At 42.0% G+C, this 19,436-nt stretch overlaps 1 protein-coding gene across 1 annotated transcript in view; it reads right to left on the minus strand.

Moving 5' to 3' along the window:
• LOC306709344 (protein kinase C beta type-like) overlaps positions 1–19,436 on the minus strand; it is a 75,383-nt gene that overhangs the window by 33,064 nt on the left and 22,883 nt on the right. The window contains exons 3-5 of the mRNA XM_079177428.1: positions 16,256–16,338; positions 6,225–6,336; positions 5,864–5,992 (exon numbers count right to left, since the gene is read on the minus strand). Of these exons, the coding sequence (XP_079033554.1) occupies positions 5,864–5,992; positions 6,225–6,336; positions 16,256–16,338 (324 nt within the window). The remainder of the gene's footprint in view (positions 1–5,863; positions 5,993–6,224; positions 6,337–16,255; positions 16,339–19,436) is intronic.

Consider the following 19,436-nt stretch of genomic DNA (forward strand, 5'->3'; position numbering starts at 1 on the left):
ACCCGTGTTTCAGCTGTTTCCACACTTTCTTCAGTCTAATCTGGTATCACCACGGCTTCAACACGTCTGATACCTGAGCAGACTCTGTATCGGCTCTCTGTATCTGGGTCTGTTAGGCTGACACCATTTTGAATCCAGTCCAATCATCCTACTTCGGTCTATTTTGGGTCCAATTCAAAATCACATCTGTCTGCTCTGGGGTCCCTTTCAGATTGAGTTTTGTGTGGTTAGTTTGACTTTAGGTGGGTTACGCTGCACTTTACTGCTCAATGCATCTTCTCAGGTTGTCTGAGAGGCAAAAAAGCAGTTCGATGCAAGTGTTCCAGTAGATGGACTGCAGGTGGAGATGGTATTCACAGTCGAATGATGGGGAATGGCTGCCATTGTTAGAAGAGAAATTATGAAAAGTGTCACATAATATTGAAGCATGTCCGTCTTATATCGTCACCACAAAAGTTCCCCTAAAAGTAAGACTTTTCTTTTCCAATTAACTATTGAGATGCAAATCTGTCAGAGCTGCGGGGAACACGCGGCGTCCTTTTCAAACCAACGGCTGAAGGGAGGGAGCTTCCCAGCGAGCTCGCAGTGTGAGGTAAAAACCTCTAGAAGTCAGAGGAATTAGGTTTTCACGCCGTTAGAGCGCCGTGCTACGCTAAGCTCCGAGAGGTTAACCACAGCACAGACCCAACGGCCAGCACTAAACCCTCAGCGGAGCGGCTCAATAAATATTAGATGATGCCTGTTAAAGTGACCATCAAATGCTGGTTGAGGTGAGCTATAAAGAGGGTAGCATGCCAAATGGTCTCACAGGACACTTACAGTAAACAGAGGAGGTGGGCGTGGTTTCGTGTTTGTGTGTGAGCGAGTGGATATGCTCGTGCATGCACAGGTGTGCAATGTGACCGTGTGTGTAGACTTTTTTTTGCAGTCATGTGTGCTAATTGCAAAGAGCATGCATGGCTCTGGGTTTACATGTGTGTGTGTGTGTGTGTGTGAGAGAGATACCGCGTGTATTTGAGTCTACAGGGAGGGCGAGTGGAGATGAGAGTGCAGTAACAGCAGAATACTGTATGTGCACAGCAGCGTGGGCGTTGGCAGTGCACCTTTTCCCAAGTGAAGCAGCCTCGTCGGAGTCTTAGTAGGATTCTTATGTTCTGTCCAACTGCTGCTTGCTTTTTTTTTTTTTTTGTATGTGCTGCACAATAAGTCTTAATCTCGAGGCTGGTGAAACGGTGTTAACGGTCATGCCGAGTACATTTACGTGTTCAGATCAGCTTGTTGGTATACCGGTGAGAACAAGTGCAGCCAGAAAGCTGCACCAAGAGGCCTGAAAGGGTCCAGATCCCCCCCCGCGTGAGACCCACATCTGTATCGACCCACATCTGTATCGACCATAGGCCGCATATAAGAAGTGGACTTAGTCACCGTGACGTCACCCGTTGGTTTGTGGACCGTGGTTTTGAAGCCTCAAGTTTGGCATTTTGGTCGGCGCCATCTTGGTTCTTTTTTTTTGCAAGCAGTGAACAGAAGTCGTCATATTTGGAATGCGAAGGAGTGACGTAGAGACGCCGTATACGTCTCTGGTAGCGTTAGCGACCTGTCAATCACTTCTTAGCCCCGCCCTAAAGCATACCCCGCTTTATGGTCTGTTTGACTCTAAATGGACCATCATTTACTAAATGACCATCATGCTGTATTGAAGAAGACTTGAAACTAGAGATTGAGACCATAAACTCATGTTTACAATGTTTACTGAGGGAATAAATCAAGAGAGAAGTAGAGTCATTTTCTCATAGACTTCTATACAACCAGAGGAGTCGCCCCCTGCTGGACACTAGAGAGAATGCAACGTCAGCATTGGCTTCACTTTTCAGAACGGGAGGTTGCCGCCTGGTATTAACTAAAGCAAACAACCCCAACATTTTGTTAAACGGGTCCAAATAGACAGATGTTGACTTGGTGTTCATTTTAGCAACGTTATTCCTACATGTGTCGCTAGCTGGTGCCAACACCAGAGAGGTTCATTTGGGTGTACAGTCCATCGGGACCATTACTTTAGGGACAGGACGTGTCTTTGTTTTGACGAACCTACTCTGTGGTTCAAACCTAAGAAAATGAACTGTTGATTCATCACAGCTGAGTGAGTGTGACAATGCACAACACACTAACTTATCTAAGACAAAAGACAGGTGCAACATGTGTTCATTTCTAGAGGACCTATATGTCTTTAAGTGATTCTGCTGTGGGCTTGTCCTGCCTATTTATGGACATTAATCTCTGCAGGTTGGAGGTAAAATCCTGGCTCAGATAGCCCGATGCTACCATGCTGTATGATGGTGAAGCAGTTAAGGGCTACTAGCTGATATTTGATCATTGGATTATTGAATTTGAGCAATGAAAAGTCAAAAATCAAAAAAAAAACCCAGTGGGATCAAAAGCTTTATCATGACTAATTGCTAAAGCATACATCTCTGAGCCTGACATTAAACTTGAATAAAAATGCATGAGTCCACCGCTCTAACATTCCTTTAGCTCACTTTGAATAAAAGTCCACTTCCCGAGCTCTGGTGTGACAGCAGTGTCCTTCAGACCAAAGCTTGTATAGTATTAAGGGGGTCATGGTGTTCCAGCTCCCAACGGAGCCATCCAGGAACTATCACGTCACCAAGACACCAAGACGTGCTCAATGGTCCTCTTATAGACATCTATGTGCATGTAATTGATGAAGCTGTTATTTCTAACATTCTGAAAATATATATATATATGTTTTAAACGTTGCTTTTAGGTCAACACACAGGCAGCCAGAGTCGACATTAGTGTTTCTGTCACTTTCCAACATTCAGGACATCACACAGAGGCGAGACAGGAAGCAGAGTCTGGACTTCTCTCTCAAGTTCTCTCATTCTTCACACAACTATTACATTTTCCTGAGAACAACCAACGTCAACACCACGAAGGCCTTTCCAGCAGAGACCGTATGAAAATGTGCCCCATAATTAAACAAGTATCACTTCTCACCCTTCTCTAAGCCGACTGGCGAGTGTGCAGTTGCCAAGGGGGGGGGGGGGAGGGGGCACCTATCAAGGCCCCAATCCCACGTCCTACTGCATTCTCCCCTGCTGGAGTGTCCTTGAGCTAGATACTGATCCTCCATCTCCACGGGGCACTGTTCTGCCTCTGACCCTGAGCTCGGACCTCTAAAGATGCCTTAAAAGTGATCAATAAAGTGTCACTTTACACCCATGTCAATCGCTTTGATTAAATCCACACAGCTAGTCCACAGCACAGTGTGGCAGCCATTTCCACCAGCTCACTGCTACGTTAAGCTGTAGAATAATTCCTAGTGGTTCTACAATTCATTCTCTGTGGTGGAGGGTTTTTTCCTCTACCTCACTGCAATGAGGGAGTGAGCTTCTGCTGGCTCCACACTGACCCCTGTGGACAGAAAGGAGTACTGCAGCTCTCGTTGCCTCTTACTATTGCCCTTAATAATAAACTATTATCATGAGAGAAATGAGAGGAGGGTTTATCACAGCTGGCTGAAATCAGGAATGTCACAACGACTTCAAATGTGAGTGTGCAAGTGTTGAAAATACAATCCTTGCTGGCTGGACAATAATGTTAATGTCCCGTGGGACCGATTGAAAGACAAGATATAAACTATATAAAATACCAACATTAGCGTTCTGTTTTCCTCGACAGCTTCACCCATTCAGCTCTATTCTGTAGCACTTGTGAGGTTTAGCCTTTACTGCCGTCCTAGCAGTGATAAGTCGGCTCTCTTATCATTTCCCACAGTAAATCCCAGCTAATGATCCGTCTACGAGCGTGGGAACCAGGAGCAGAGAGGAGCAGAGAGGGATGAAGCCCAGCGAAAGATCCTGAAGGGAAAAATGCTTTTACATGCAGAAATGTGCTGCGTGTGTGTTCATCTCTTTTCAGGATATTCACAAAGGTCTCTTAAACTGTTTAAGTGGTAGTTGGTGTAGACTTTGTTTATGTGTTTGACTGCATATTAATTATTAATATATGCTGTGTAATCCCAGAGGAATCAGCTGAGTCTCTCTTTCACAACAAATCTGAAAATCTAAACAGGAAGAAATCATTTCCACCATCTTGGATTCGCAATGAAAGTCGTGTTACCATTAAGTTACATCTAGTTAGTAATTACTCTTCAGGGTTTGAGTAGCATGGAGAAAAATAAATCAGCAGGATTGCCCAGAAAATGGATGGACGGATACAAACATTTATCATCACTGATCGTCTGGTACCCGGGGGTCACTGACGCACCGTAGACGGTCGTCCACCCGTTCACTTTAAGACGTAAATCAGATTATGGATACGAGATCAACTGTGTGATGCACTTTTAAAGTTTACAACAGCCAATGTATTTATGGGAAGTCAACTAATTTAGCACCAAAGCACAAGATGGTGACATGTGACAACTAATAGTTTATTGTTCGTTTTAAGAAAGTCTGATGTTTTCTCTGTGAGTGGCTGTATTTGAGTCGATGGGTGCAGAATAAAGTTGTATGAAAACCTCTGCTGTCACCTGCAGGGAAGAAAAGGCACTACAAGTAAACTAACAAGAACCATTTATCAACATTCATTTTATCTCAAAGATTACCGATATTGAGATAAAAGACGAGGCAAATCAGGAAAAACTCTCGTTAGGAAAGCGACCAGCAAATATTTAACTCATCCCATTGATGCGAGAGTTGTTTGGGCAATTTAGTTGTTAAAAATATTTTCACTGGTATAAAATATACTAATAAATCAGGTGATATGCTGTGAATACCATGAACCCCGATGCAGAAGGTCAACAGCGAAAACGGTCCCAACTCACTTTGGGGGGGGGTGTCGCTGAAAGGCATTCTGGGAAATGTTTTGTCTTAAACATTATCTTCTACAAAAATGTAACAATGTAATGTAATTGTCTCTCGCTGGCTGGACACACAGTGAAGAAACAGCTCGTTCAATCTTGATCATTTACAGTCAATCTAAACGCTTCATGTGTGTGAGACAAACGTAAATAATGTCAAATAATAGACAAGACGGGTCAGTAGCAGTCTGATCACTTCAGTGAGATTATCTGGGTTGTGGTTGAAGCTAAATTAATATCACTGGTTAAGTTAGTAACACATGTTCCATTGAGATCTGGTACCCTGCTGGATACAGAAATACAAATACAATCCCTAAAATGTTGGACGTCATCTTAATGTAAACGTCACTAGATTACATATTTCTGATGAAATGAATCAATAATGTTGTTCATGAAGAATTCAGTCTATTCAGTACTTATGTTGACTTACTATATTTGAGCCTTCTTTGGCCCACTGGAGGGCCTCAAAGCACCATCTAGTGGGCCAAAGAGGCACTGCCCAAAAAACAGATTTACTATGCGAGTTATCTTAATATCTACATGTGCTCTAGAATTAACCAGGTTAGAAGCAGTGACGGTTTATCAAAGAACCTGCGTCACATAAAGCTCCACAGTGTGTGGTGAAGAAATCTGACCCTGAATACATTCAGACATTTCTTAACAATCAGAAGTTGGTCTCAAGTTAGAAACCTTTGAGAAAGCATTTAGTATCGATCGACGTATTGACGCAATACACTCAGTATTGTGATCACAGCGCATGTTTGACATGTTGATACATAATAATGCTTCAGTTTACTGGAATAAAACTGCTCATAGGCACAGAATGAAGGGCTGGCTGAACTGCCTTCACCTCTGCAGGTCCACCAGTAGAGGGAGAAAGACCACTGCTTTTCTCAGTAGTGTCTGTGTGAACTGTACATCTACATGTACTGTATGTGTACATGTACTGTATGTGTATGTGTGTTTCTGAGATATACGTACTGGTGACAGTGAGTACATTAGTCTTGACCTCGGCGGTGATCTGGAGGCGACCTCTCCTCTCGGTGTGGTCCGTCCCGCACAGGCTCGGCACATTGGCCACACAGCGCTTATGGATGTTCATCATACAGTCTGAACACACACACACACACACACACACACACACACACACACACACAGTCATATTTGTCATGTTATTTAAGTGTGTATTCTCTGAACATAGAGTTTATATTTACACAAAAAAATGGCAGTATTTGAAAAGAATGGAACAACAATATACGTTATGTACATCACACTGAGAATATAAATGATAGAGTGTGTGTGTGTGTGTGTGTGTGTGTGTGTGTGTGTGTGTAGTACGTACGGTCACATCTCATGCCCTGGTGCAAGAGGCCGTAGAGCAGAGAGCCACAGTGGTCACAGAAGGTTGGGCTGGAGTAGGTGTGGATCTTAAACTTGTGCTTCGCCCTCGGGTCCTGAAAGGAAAGTAATTAAGTAAAGTTAATAGAAAGAAAGCAGGGGGATTGTAATATTAATGATAAAATCTATTTTTGGTCACATTTCCTGTCCTCTACCCCTTAGCGCACACGACGGAAGGAAGCATCACTCAGAATAGAGCGGTGAACGCTGATGTGCTGTACACACGGTGTGCATCTATTGAAATGTAGTAAATTAATGCCAGAGATACTATTCGGCCCCACGCTCTTCCATCGCACCGGCTTCTATTCATACAAATCTCTTTACAGCACCGTCCACTTTTGCACACGTTTTGTACAATGTAGCATTTCTAATTCAGCCCGACTACCTACTGTACCTACAACGTGTGTATTTGCATCTACAATTTCATCTGACCGAGAAAAGTTTCATCACAACTTCTTTTTTCAGTTTCGAAAGACGACAAAGGCAGCTACATGCATGACCTGTCTCTCTGTGTGTGTGTGTGTGTGTGTGTGTGAAGTCAGTCCTCCATGAATCCTGTTGAATTTAAATAAGAACAGATACACTGTAGGTAGGTAGGCAAGAGTTCAAAGGCACAGGTTCAGGCCTCTTTTCTGCTGACTTTACATTCCTCAACAACACTGTCCACACAGATGAAAAAGCATTTTGGACATTTGGTGAATGTTAATTATGCGCTTTAGATTGAGAACGATATTCAGGTACCGATTCCTCATTTGAAGCTGAGGCGTAACTAGGGCAGAAACAGAGGTTATTTCTGTCTGACGTGTGTGTGTGTGCGCGCGTGTGTGTGTGTGAGAGACACCTGCAACCATGGCTCAGTGGGCTGTTCCAGTGATTGAAACACACACACACACACATTAACTCAAGACATGCAACTGTTGGCCACTGAGAAAGCACTTGTTCACAAACATAACACACACACACACACACACACACACACACACACACACACACACACACACACACACACACACACACACACACACACACACACACACACACACACACACACACACACACACACACACACACACACACACACACACACACACAGCAACCCGGACCCACGGACCGTGACGACATCCAATCCACCGCTTGGGACGGATCCAGATCTTGTGGTGAAGCGGGGATTCTTCAATGTAGGAGTTTGAATATTCCTGCCAAGGGGATCCATCACAGTTGCCAAGCACGTAGCTACAGCGTTTAAAAAGGAGTTTCCAAATGATGCCGAAGCGCTGTGACGACGGCAAATACGTAAGTGCTTCCTGCCAAAGCAAACGTCTTTCAGTTCAGGGGGCGACCCTCAAGTCTTTGGTGCACGTTCGATGTCTTTGCACCTCATGAGCCAGAAGAATGTGCTGATTGATGCACACATTAAATATTGTTTAATTTAGGCTGCCACTGAGTTATACCCAGCTTCCCCAAGGTGCCTTCAGATGTGTGTGTGCGCGCTTATTAAGTCTGAATGATTGTGCGGCTGCGTGCGATCGCCTGTGCGTAGGTGTGTGTGGGTTCCTTTGCACAACGTGTGCATCTGTGTGCGTTTGATTCTCTGCTGGTTCTCAAGGACAGGACCGCCTCCTGCTCGTTTGCGTTCCTCTGAAGAACGAGGGAACATTGTGCTGCTGGAGCTCCAGCGATGAGCAACGGCAGACAGCGAGCGACACGAGGGCTTCTCAAACACTAAACGACTGAATGCATCCACGCTCAGAATTCAAGGATTGATCAGAAAATAAAAAAAACGTAGGAAAAGAAGAAGAAAGAAAATAGTGAATAGTGACAAGGAGACATCACTTTCCCAGCCTCCTCTTCTTTTATAAAGCATGTGATTGTTTTTCGATGGCTGATCAGTCATATCTGCATGTGAAGGTTTCTTTCATATGAAGAATTTTAAACGGCCTGAACAAGTAAAAGTATTCAGAAAAAAGACAAAGCAGAATGTTAAAAATGTATTTCTTATTAAGAGTCTACAGCCATGCTAGCAGCTCTGTGAGGCGCACAGTGGTGCTTTAAGCTAAATGCTAATTAGCACTAAATGAAAAAGTACGACTGATGGGAATCACTTTGCAGGTATTTGGGAAGCGGCATATTAACGCAGAATTAGTTCATAGAGATTATTTAACAAAAATGTCAATCTCATGGTGGCGCTGGAGGTAAAAGCCGGGGAGGGTTTATCCTCTGGGGACCATCATTTCATGGTAATCCTTCCAATAGTTATTGATATATTTCAGTCTTGGACCAAAGCGTCGGTCACAATGTTGCACAGAGGAAGCCAGATAGAGCTTCAACTATCAATAAAAAAAATTGCCTTGAAGCCAAAATTGTGAATATGAATCGGTTGTTTCTCACAGCAGGAGGTCAGGGCCAAACGGTGGAGATGAACTGGAAGTCTGCTGCTGTGATTGAGCAGCAGAATAACTATGAACTCCTTTGTCATGAACCTTTCATTTAAAAACAATGTGATCTCTGAAAGGTGGTACATTAATAGACTCGTACTTTTGTTAAAATATATTTCACACTACGGTTTGTGTACGTTGTATTTTGTTTCACTTGGTTTTACTCAACTGAGACCCCACTGATTAAAAGCAGACGAGTGTTGCTGAGTGTCTAAAACTGAAGGCTCATAACATCAGCACACGGTGCCAGACCACCCATTAGTCAGTGCACGCACACACACACACACACACACACACACACACGCTCTCACACACACACACACACACACACACACACGCGCTCACACACACAGTTACAGTTTTGACTGTTTTCTATCACTCTCTTATTTTCTTTTGTTTCGTTTTAAACACACTGCTGTCTATTATTTCCCCTGTCAATAACATCATCAACTCCCCTCCACACAAAGACAAAGACAAAGACACACACACACACACACACACACACACACACACACACACACACACACACACACACACACACACACACACCCTGTCATGTGTGACAGACAGACACACAGGCCGGTTCACAGTAGACAACACAGAGAGTCATTGACATAAAAACTATTTAAATAGTTTTTTTTCCCTGATTGACTCTTTACAGTCGGTGCTTATTGTCTTTCTGACATTTCTATGGAGGCACCATCACCTACTGTACAGAGTGATCTCATCATAAACCTGCAACTATTTTGATAACTGATAAATCGTGTTTTCAAGTAAAAACTGACAATCGTTTCTATTTATATGTGATATTAAAAAAGGCTGCACAATTCATCAAAATGTGATTGAAATGTAACTACGCAATTATGCCATTTTGAAATCACAATCGCAAAATGTTTGCAGCACAACAATATTTGATTGAAAATGGTATTTTTGACAGAGACACGCATCATATTCTACGTACTGAAGGAAACATGCTTGTTGGTACAGATCCCTGCAAAAATTACAATAGAATTATTCAAATATATGAGATGAGAACAATATCGTTCCCTCTAATATTGCAATTCATATTTGCATTCAAAATAAATCGCAGCCCTAATAGTAAAGTGAACATCTTTGGGTTTTGGCTGTTACTCTACTCGTCGTCTGTATTTTACAGTCGCAGCACAAGACGAGCCTCTTCTCTCCCGTCAGCACATTACAAAGATCTGGTGAATCAGTGTTGATGACGGACTATCTGGAGATAGCGATGTGCTTTCCTACGCTGTGTGTAGGTCCGCTCTCCTCCAGCAGCGGGGGGGGGAGATGTGCTAACTAGCTAATTCTCTCATATGTGGTCTGATTAACATCACATTCAGTGCCTTTTATTGGTATTTGCTAGCTGTCGTATTTGTCGAGGCTGAGTCGAGGCTTTCGTCGTACGGAAGTGGGCGTGAACTAAGGCTCAGACCTTTTGGGGTGAAGCCGCACCTTAAATGGCATCGTGGAGTCTCTCCTCCCACTCCGATTCACTTACACACCAAGGGTAACGGAACAAAGTAGAACACAATATTACAGAAGCTGCCTCCGCTGTCCTGATTAATAAAACAAATGCAGTTTGCCATTGTGTTCACCCCCCCCTCAGGCTCGTAACTCTTCCTCTGGGATGGTTTAAGTGTTTCTGTGTGTGAGAGACTATTTAAAGGGTTTCTTGTTGATTAAGGCAGATATGCAAAGCAGTCACTCTTGGATAAAGCGGCTTAATTGCAACACAAGAGCAGTGAAAAATGAATGATTAAATAAATAAAAGAGAGGGAGTAAGGAAGTGAGGAGAGGGCTGAGGGTGGTGGTTTCATCTTCACACCCTGAGTGTAACTCCTCTCCTCGTTCCCTTCCTCCATATGCTGATCACAATCTCTTCATCACTTTGTTGACCCTCCTCCTCCTCCCTCAACGGCTACCTCGTGGTTTTTAACCATCTGGTCACACAGGCTGTTACATATATCATTAGATCTGAATATGCAAGTAACAAAAAAAAAATGCAACATGTGTTCATATATATAATTTCTCCATACAGGTCGTCATTGAGTGTTTGTGTGTGTGCAGAAATGTGTGAGCGGAGACTAAATGTATTCCATAAGTGCACGTGTGCATATGTAGCGACTGTTGTTGCGCGTACATAGAGGGGAACTCACCAATAATTGATTGCCGCTGATAGCGATGTGAATTACGTATAATTTGCAACCGCTGTCTGCCTCGCCTCAAGGTCCGACTCACGAGAGATATTGTGTTGATGATATTACAGCGACAACTCGCCCAGAACATTTTGCAGATGAAGGCAAATTTCCTTTTTTTTTTTGTTGCAGAGGGCAGAGAAGAAAGATTTATGTTTCCTGAAGGACATGTAGAAGAGCTTTATTCATCTGCATAGAACGGGTACAATCTGAGCCAAACGTCTGCATATTACCTCATTTTAACACGTGCAAGTAGCAATGATTCTATGCATGAATTAGATCGATTCCAGTTTGTAACATCTTATAAATAACCCAGTGACATGCTCGACATCCTCTTGTATTATCTATTATATGTTTGCAAGCCATAATATTGTTATTCTATTGTATTTCACAACTGTCCTTTTGTTCTATTTCGTACACATTGTTGTACGTCGGCCTCCTTCCGGCAAAAGTTTGTCACTTTATTTTTTCCTGTTTAAAAGTTTTTTTCGTCTGAGAATCGAGGGCGTCGTATGCTGCGGTACAGCCCCTCGAGACAAAACTGTGATTTTGGGCTGTATGAATAATAGTGACTTGGCTTGACCTGACGATGCTATCTGGCAAAATATATTTTAGGAATTCCAGGACCAGTGGGAAATAAATACATCCTAAATCATAGACACAAGCTAACCGCCTTCCACATTTAGTTGTATATCTTAGTATCTCAGCCACACACACACACACACACACACACACACACACACACACACACACACACACACACACACACACACACACACACACACACACACACACACACACACACACACACACACACAGTTATATAGCATTAGCAGGCTGTGTGCATGAAATGTAGGTTTCATTAGAGGATCTCATCCCTCGACCTCTCCCACAGGGAACCCATTCTATTAACCCAGATCTATAATTGACTTCTTCTTTTAAACATACGTAGCTGACGGAGCGAGACGAGGAGGGACTGGCAGGAGGTACAACGGGAGCGGTGGGCTGATTGCTGCAGACCGTGAGTGAGACAACACTCCTGATTATGTCAAATAAATCTGCTTTCTGACTTTCGTGTCTTTGTGTGTAGCTGAAACGATCCGGTGTCCCGATACAAACATCTCCTGCTGTGTGTGACCCGCAAAGAACTCATTCAACGTTATCAGCTTCAAGGACTCGGAGGAATGCTCATTGGCTGGATTGGCTGACGAGTCATTTTATTCTGATGTAAATGAATCCTATTATAGCACCGACGTTGGTCCGTCTAATTATTGACTCATCTGCCTATTGTTGTCTCAATAAATTGATTATTTGGCCGATAAAAGGCTGCCAAATAATACAAATTTGATTAATCCTACAGACAAATAATAATAAAAATATTCACCATTACAATATAAAGACACATAAAGGCAACAAAAGGTTCACATTTGAGAGGCTGGAACCAGAGCATTTAAACCATTTCTGCCTGTTTTGCTTTACAATGACACTATTGATAATAATCTGCCTCATCATTTGGATAGTCTCAGTTGTCTTCTCTTAGAAATAAGAACAATGTGTCCATAATGTCCGTAATGTAACATGTTGCATGATCGAGCTAGAAATGAATGAAATAAAACAGATGAACATGTTTTGTCCTCAAGAGTTTCAAAAGCCATTTCTGTGCAGGTGTGCGTGGGTGAAGAAGGCCTACCCCGAGCCTTCCACTTAGCACTTAGTTAGCATTTATTGTGTTCATACTAGTTTGTGGCACTTATTGCATTCCTTTGTTTCTGCACCGTACGTTTGCTCTGGTTTCTGCTCTTAGATGCTTGTTTAACAAAGGAGATGCACTTATGACATCTGGTGACTAGTAGTGCTCTTGAATACCGATGTTGAATACACTTATTGTCAGTCGCTTTGGATAGAAGCGTCTGCTAAATGACTGTAATGTAATGTGATGTAATGCGAAAACATCTTGTCAAGCTGTACAAATCTGACAGCGTTATTACAAAGTCTTCAGTCAGAGAGCTTTTAGGATCAAATCATGTGATGTTTTCCTGTTTGGTAACCGCACAATAAGACGGATATGTAAATGTCTGTGCTATGCCCCGAGTGTTGATCAAATCCCTCATATATTTCTGTCTTGAACAGGTACAGTATATGTTACAAAACTATTATATGACGAAACCCCCGGTGTTTAAAAGCTGTGCATTGTGAGCCGGGCTACCTGTCTCTCTGTCTTCCTATATTTAAACGCGCAGTAGAGATTCGCTACATTCCCACTGTGCAGGAACCGAGGTCATAAGACCACGAGCTCATTAAGGAAATGACACGGTGGGGGTGGTGAGGCCCCGTAATTAAGCGCAGGGGCCCCCCCGGGTGGAGTGGTATTTAAATAGAGGATGTACAGGAAAGAGCGGCGACAGTGGGAGAACGATTCAGGGAGAGGAGGGTTACATGTGTGCCAAATAAAGAAATATAAATATAGTGCCAGAACAAGAGGAGGGGGGCATTCAGAGGGGATAGGTGGAAGGAGATCAAGCTGTGGAATGAAATCTGAAGTGGCTGATGAAGAAGAAAGGTTATCTGCTGGTTTCAAAGAGTGAAGTGAAAGGCCTTCCAAGACATTTTAAAAAGGAGGTTAAGGAATGTTTTAATTCAGATACATTTCAACCCATAAATGTGACTCTATGGAGTGGTGATAACTTTGCATTTTACACCAGAGATATAAGGAAGGAAGGAAGGAAACGAATACTGCAGAATCCTCACACAGCTTTCCAAATAACTGTAATGTCGGCTCATAATCGGTGATGGAAAATGTATAACTAAGTGGGAAATGGGAGAGGTTGAGAAATACCAACAATTTTCTTTTAAGCTTGAATTAAAAAAAATGAAAACAAAGCAAGAATAACTGAACATGAAGTTCTGACACTACAAACGAGCAGCAAAGAGGAAGAGGACAGAAGTGTATCCGTTCATGAGCTTGAAGCCATAATATGCTGCAAAGCATGATGGGAACAATTAAAAACCCAAGCAGCGCTACGCGGCAAGGTTTTTACGAGCGACTCCCCGTTTTTCTTGTACGGTGCGAGAGCATAAGCCCGGTGCACAGGTGCAGGATAACTCACTCCAAACATGGACGTACACGACGTATCTTCAAGGCGATATCGTTTGAGGAGAAAGTGTGAATCAAAACATTACTTTGTTTCACTCAGAGGTACGAGTAAAGGCATTTATATCAAATATCAACAATACTGTCAGGATAAGAGAAGGTGGAGGGATTAATAAAAGGCGACGTCGGCCTGAGCGTATCAGCACAGCGTCAGGTTGTGGAGGCCACACTGTACACCTACATGAATAGGTTATAACTCGACACGGAGCCATTGAGACACAGCTGATGGAACAGCAGCTACAGTTGAACCAGCGCGATGTTGCATTTGTTTACAAGACTCACTTTAAGTATTTTAACGGTAAAATAACACATTTCAATACAAAACGAAGAGATTGCGTTCCTCAAGTTGTCCGTTTTTAGGACTCTTCTTAGAACTTGCAGATATTGGAGGAAGACAAACATAGAAAATGGTTTTAAAGAAGCTTTAGCATCTGTCTATGAACGGCTCTGACTAAACTAGAAGCTATCACAGAAGAAGAAGACTTGATCCAAATGAAAAAGGAAGGGGAAGCAGTCAGCTGAAAGAGGACCAAAAGAAGTGAGGTCGTTGTTAGACAGACATATAATAAGAAGAGAGAAAAGACAGCGGAGACATAACAGTTCTACAGAACACACCACAGGAAGCCAACCAGCAAACACCAGCGTTTGCTCTGGAGACGGCTCGCTAAGTGTACTTGTCAGACTGAAAGGGCACTCCAGAGGGAGGTAAAGACATGGCTGAGCAGCCTAAAGCCCCCACGGTTCCGGAGAGGATGAAGATGGCATCCTGAGTGCGCTCTGAAGAGAAGGAAGGGAACTAATTGTGTTCTCTTGATAGGATACGTGAGCTAGGTTTTGCATTTTAAGAATAGAAACGAGAGGAAATACCCTCACTTCTCAGCTCCTTAAGAGAGTGAATGAGATTATGATAAAAAAGTACCACTTAAAGGCACTTCCTGTTATTACAGCAGAAGAGAAGGGGAAGAGGACAAGCACAACTTTTAACCTAAAAAAACACCGTATGTGGCTGATATAGCACTGGAACACATAACCAACGTACGGGATGTGGTAGAGCAGCATATATATATATATATATATATATATATTTAAGAAGCTTAGTAGTAACAACGTCTCGGTGTCTAAGAAACTGTCAAATCAAATAAAGAAAGTACAATTATATAATCAATTATATTTCAACAATTATTCTCAGTTTTCACATTTAACTGGATGGATTATAAATAATACATAGAAATTCATAAATAAATGTTCTTCTCATTCCAAGTGAAATAAGGTCAGGATTAAAGAATAACTGACATCTTAAAATAAAGTGCTTCATTTTAGAAAAGATCATTTCACTGATTTGTCCTGCAGCTTTAAATTCAGTTCATTGAGGTGTGAAGTGATGTCAATCAAAAGAGCCATTAATGTTATATTTTTCTCATCTTCTATTAAGATAAAGTAGTGCGCATGGACTTCATCTGTGGTTATTTATCCACTTGTTTCCGCTCTATTCTCTCTGTTAACATCACTGTCGGGCAGTGAATTAACGTGTTAGGATTCTGATCATTTCGGGCTCTTAGGTTTATTTTCTGCGTCTTCATTTCGGATGTGAGATGGTACGTTTGCTTATCCTGTGACTCATAGTGGCGCTTCACATTACCGCTTTTAAATAATCGTCACGGTCTCTGAACACATGAGACTCGCTGGTATTAAACTGCCCGTGGGAAGAATGAACCTATAAGAAAAACACTAACATGCAAGATTAATAAGAAACTCAACTCAAGTGAAATAAATATGAATGTAACCCGTCTCCTTCTGTTCCCAATAAACATACTGTACATTACAGCTGAAGCGGATCAACGTTAACTTTCCCATCATGCTTGTGGAGCTGCTCAGTGGCCAATAATGGCAGCAGTGTTACACGTATCTAACTTGTATTGATTCCACCAAATCTAAACACTAGAGGAATTCCTGTGTGAGTGTGTGTGAGGGTGAACTGCAACTGTCAAGTCAGGAAAAGGCAAAAAGAGAGAAAAAGATGGAGGCAGCTGAACCGTAACGGTGGGGTCGACAGGTGACGGAGGCTCGTGAGCTGGAAGTGTCTCTCTGGTATCGTCCGTCTTTCACCATTCACCATTCATTCTCGCTCTCGCTCTCGCACGCAGGCAGGATTTGAAGTGATTGGTGTGTTTGTACTCACATCTGATGCAGGTCCTTTATCGGCACCAGGACAGGAGAACGTGACGAACTCATGGCAGCGTTTGTGGACCACGAAACAACACACTGTGGAGAGAGAGAGAGACAGAACACATTTACATGTGCACAAAACAGTGTTGAGAGACTTCCTTTAACTTTGCTCAGTAAGCATAGAATACCTTCATAAAATCATAACGGTACTGCAGGAAACAACTCAATAAAATACATACAATTAAAAACCAGAGTTTAGTCATGATACTTTAGCATGATAATATTTAATAGGTTTGTGAAAAATGTAATTTCTGCACGTAAAGATAAGTCACATTTTGTCATGAAACTGTTGAAGACTCTTCTATAAATACATGATTAGAAAGACTACACACACACACACACACACACACACACACACACACACACAAAAGTTGCATAAGTGATGTCTCTCTCTGAAGCTTGGTAGAAGTGTTTCGTACCGTGACGTTCTCACACCAAACACGGGTCTCTTCTGCTTATCGGCTCATAAAAACAGTCAATAACCCTAAAACCCGTCAGGTAAGACAACGCTACATTTGCTGACACATAAGTCACCTAGCTGGCAAGCCACAGTAACGGCCATGTTAGTGTCGGTGACGTACATATTGCAAAAGGAGAGATGTAGTTCTTGTTGGACTCGACATGCAGAATTATCTTTAAACGTGTGTGTGTGTGTAATAGGAACCAAAAGTGTGAACTAAAGTCCTTCTCGTGAACAGGCAGGAACGTTTTTAATAACCTTGCATTATCTAAAATGCTAAAAGCGTTGAGAGTTGATTTGAAAATCTAAATGTGAAAGTGTATAAATCCTTTTTCTTTTAAGATCCATAGAGGTGTCCAACATGATGCCACACCTGCGTACCTACATCAAGGTTACCAGCAAACGTTCTCTCGCCGACTCGTTAAAAGTGCGCTTTAATTTCACGTGAAGTTGGATCTAAATCAGATGTGCTTTTGAGCGGCTGGATGAAAGCGGAGTCATTGCTTCTGTCTCTCCGAGCTGTTGGGAGCTGCAGCGCTCACTTAACCTATGAAAAGCTTTCGCAGCGGTGAATGTACAGATGGATGCTGTGCTTCTGTCTTCACACCCACACTCTCTTATTGTCACTCCCGCACTGTTGACTCATTGTCAGCCACTCTGGAGAAGAGCACCTTCTTAATGTCTAAAACGCAACGTAAAAAGCAACCTCGTATTTATGTTGCAGCGTGTACAACAAAGACTTCTTCTTCACAGAAGTGACCGTGTTTACAAAAGTTTGTCGTCAACAGAATTATAATAAATTTACAACAAAGTCAACTTTTTTTTACTCTCCATGTGCAGAGATGTGTAGAAAATAACGAGCGTATATACACATGAACACACGTGAGCGATGAAAGGGAAGCCGCTGCGATCACAATGTAAGTGACATGAAAGGCAGTAACATGGCTCCACTTTTCAGGTCGGTTACAACGCAGCGGTGCAGCAACGTGTGAAAGCTGCGATGCACAGCGAGCCTGTCATCTCCGCCCTGATCAACGTCAGCTCCACTGACAGGCGAGAGGAACAGAGGAGGCTAAAAATACCTCTCAATCACACACACACGGCCGTCATGATTGGGCCCCAGAGTATATTTACATGATTCTATGTATCAGAGAGAGAGAGACAGAGAAGTGCAGTAAATGCACCAACAGAGATCGTGGTGATAGCTGGTTATAGAGCCGCTACTAGAAATAATACAGCACATTTGAATCGTCTTGCTCTTCTGTAGGGCTGATGAAATCGAGTAAAACCTGCTTAAATATATAGTGACTCCATAAAGGGGGTCAGTGCTACAACTACAAACAAGTTAATCAGTGATTGACAGAAAACTAATAAAGCCATTCACCGTTTTTCAAGCAAAAGACTAATTATTCTTTGGTTCTGTTCAAGTTTCTAAGATTGTCTGCATTTCGTTGTTTTAAATGTGATAAAAAAATATCTTTGGTTGAACAAAATAATCTATTTGTAGACGACATCTTTGACTTAAAGATGTAGCAATAGATATTCTTCACAATTACTTTAACATTGTAAAGTCTTGTGGTTATCAGAACTAACCACACGTTGCAGCACGAGAGACGAGTGAGAACTGTACGTTGTGGCTAATAACAGGAAACGTAAATGAGCCAATATTTCCACATGACACTCTGTTAAATAGGGAAATCATTTTCAACTGGAAGCAGCCCTTCTGACATGTTAATAATAGGCACTTTTAAATAAATGTACAATCTCTAAAACTATTTAAAAACACATCTGCCTTTTAGATCAAGTCACTTCCTTCAAGCTCTGCACTTAACTGATCATTTGAAATATGTATAATTCATGAAACCTGGAAAAAACAAACTTCTTACTCTACTTTACTTTTTTACTAACTGTGGTTACAAGTTACAGTTATGGATACAATGCTGTTCTATAATAGAATATAAAACATGCTGCATGATGAGATTTTGCTGTTATTACTTATACGTTCTTTTACTGAAGTAAGATTGTGAATGCAGGACTTTTACTTGATTTGCTTTTATTGAAGTGAAATTATTTTTCTTCCACCTTTGTCTCGGGTTTGTTTAACAATAGTTCCAAAGTTGTAACATTTGCATAACTCACAATAGGAGAAGTGAGGGCACACAAGCATGAAGAAGTTTAGTAACCACCGTTTTGAATAAGAACAAAGAGATGTTTGTCTCTGCACGTTAGTCTAATGTTAGTGTCAGTGAGAGTATTGAGATGTAGAATTACCGCCTCGCGGTTCTGTGACTCCACCAAACAGTCATGCTGCAGTTTACAGACACGTCTGTCCAAGATGTCATCAATTTAACCTTTAATTTGTGTAAAATTGCCATAAATAAAATGTTGATATGATACGGCATTTTGGTGTCATATGACACAACATGATGTTTTCACTGTCGGTGGTCTCCTCTACGGTCTGTGTCATTTACATATTTGGAGACCAGCTGTTCTATTCTATTTCATTCTACTCTATTATCAAACCTGCACTGATAGGAGGGGTTATAATTAACACAAAGACCCACCAACTCACACAAATCATGTGCACCTCAATGGTACTTCACTCCCACACAATATCCTCTCTTTGGTTACACCACCCACTCACTGTGATGATACTACACACACACACACACAC

The sequence above is a fragment of the Pholis gunnellus genome (genome assembly GCF_910591455.1).
Source record: "Pholis gunnellus genome assembly, chromosome: 17".
Lineage (NCBI taxonomy): Eukaryota > Metazoa > Chordata > Actinopteri > Perciformes > Pholidae > Pholis > Pholis gunnellus.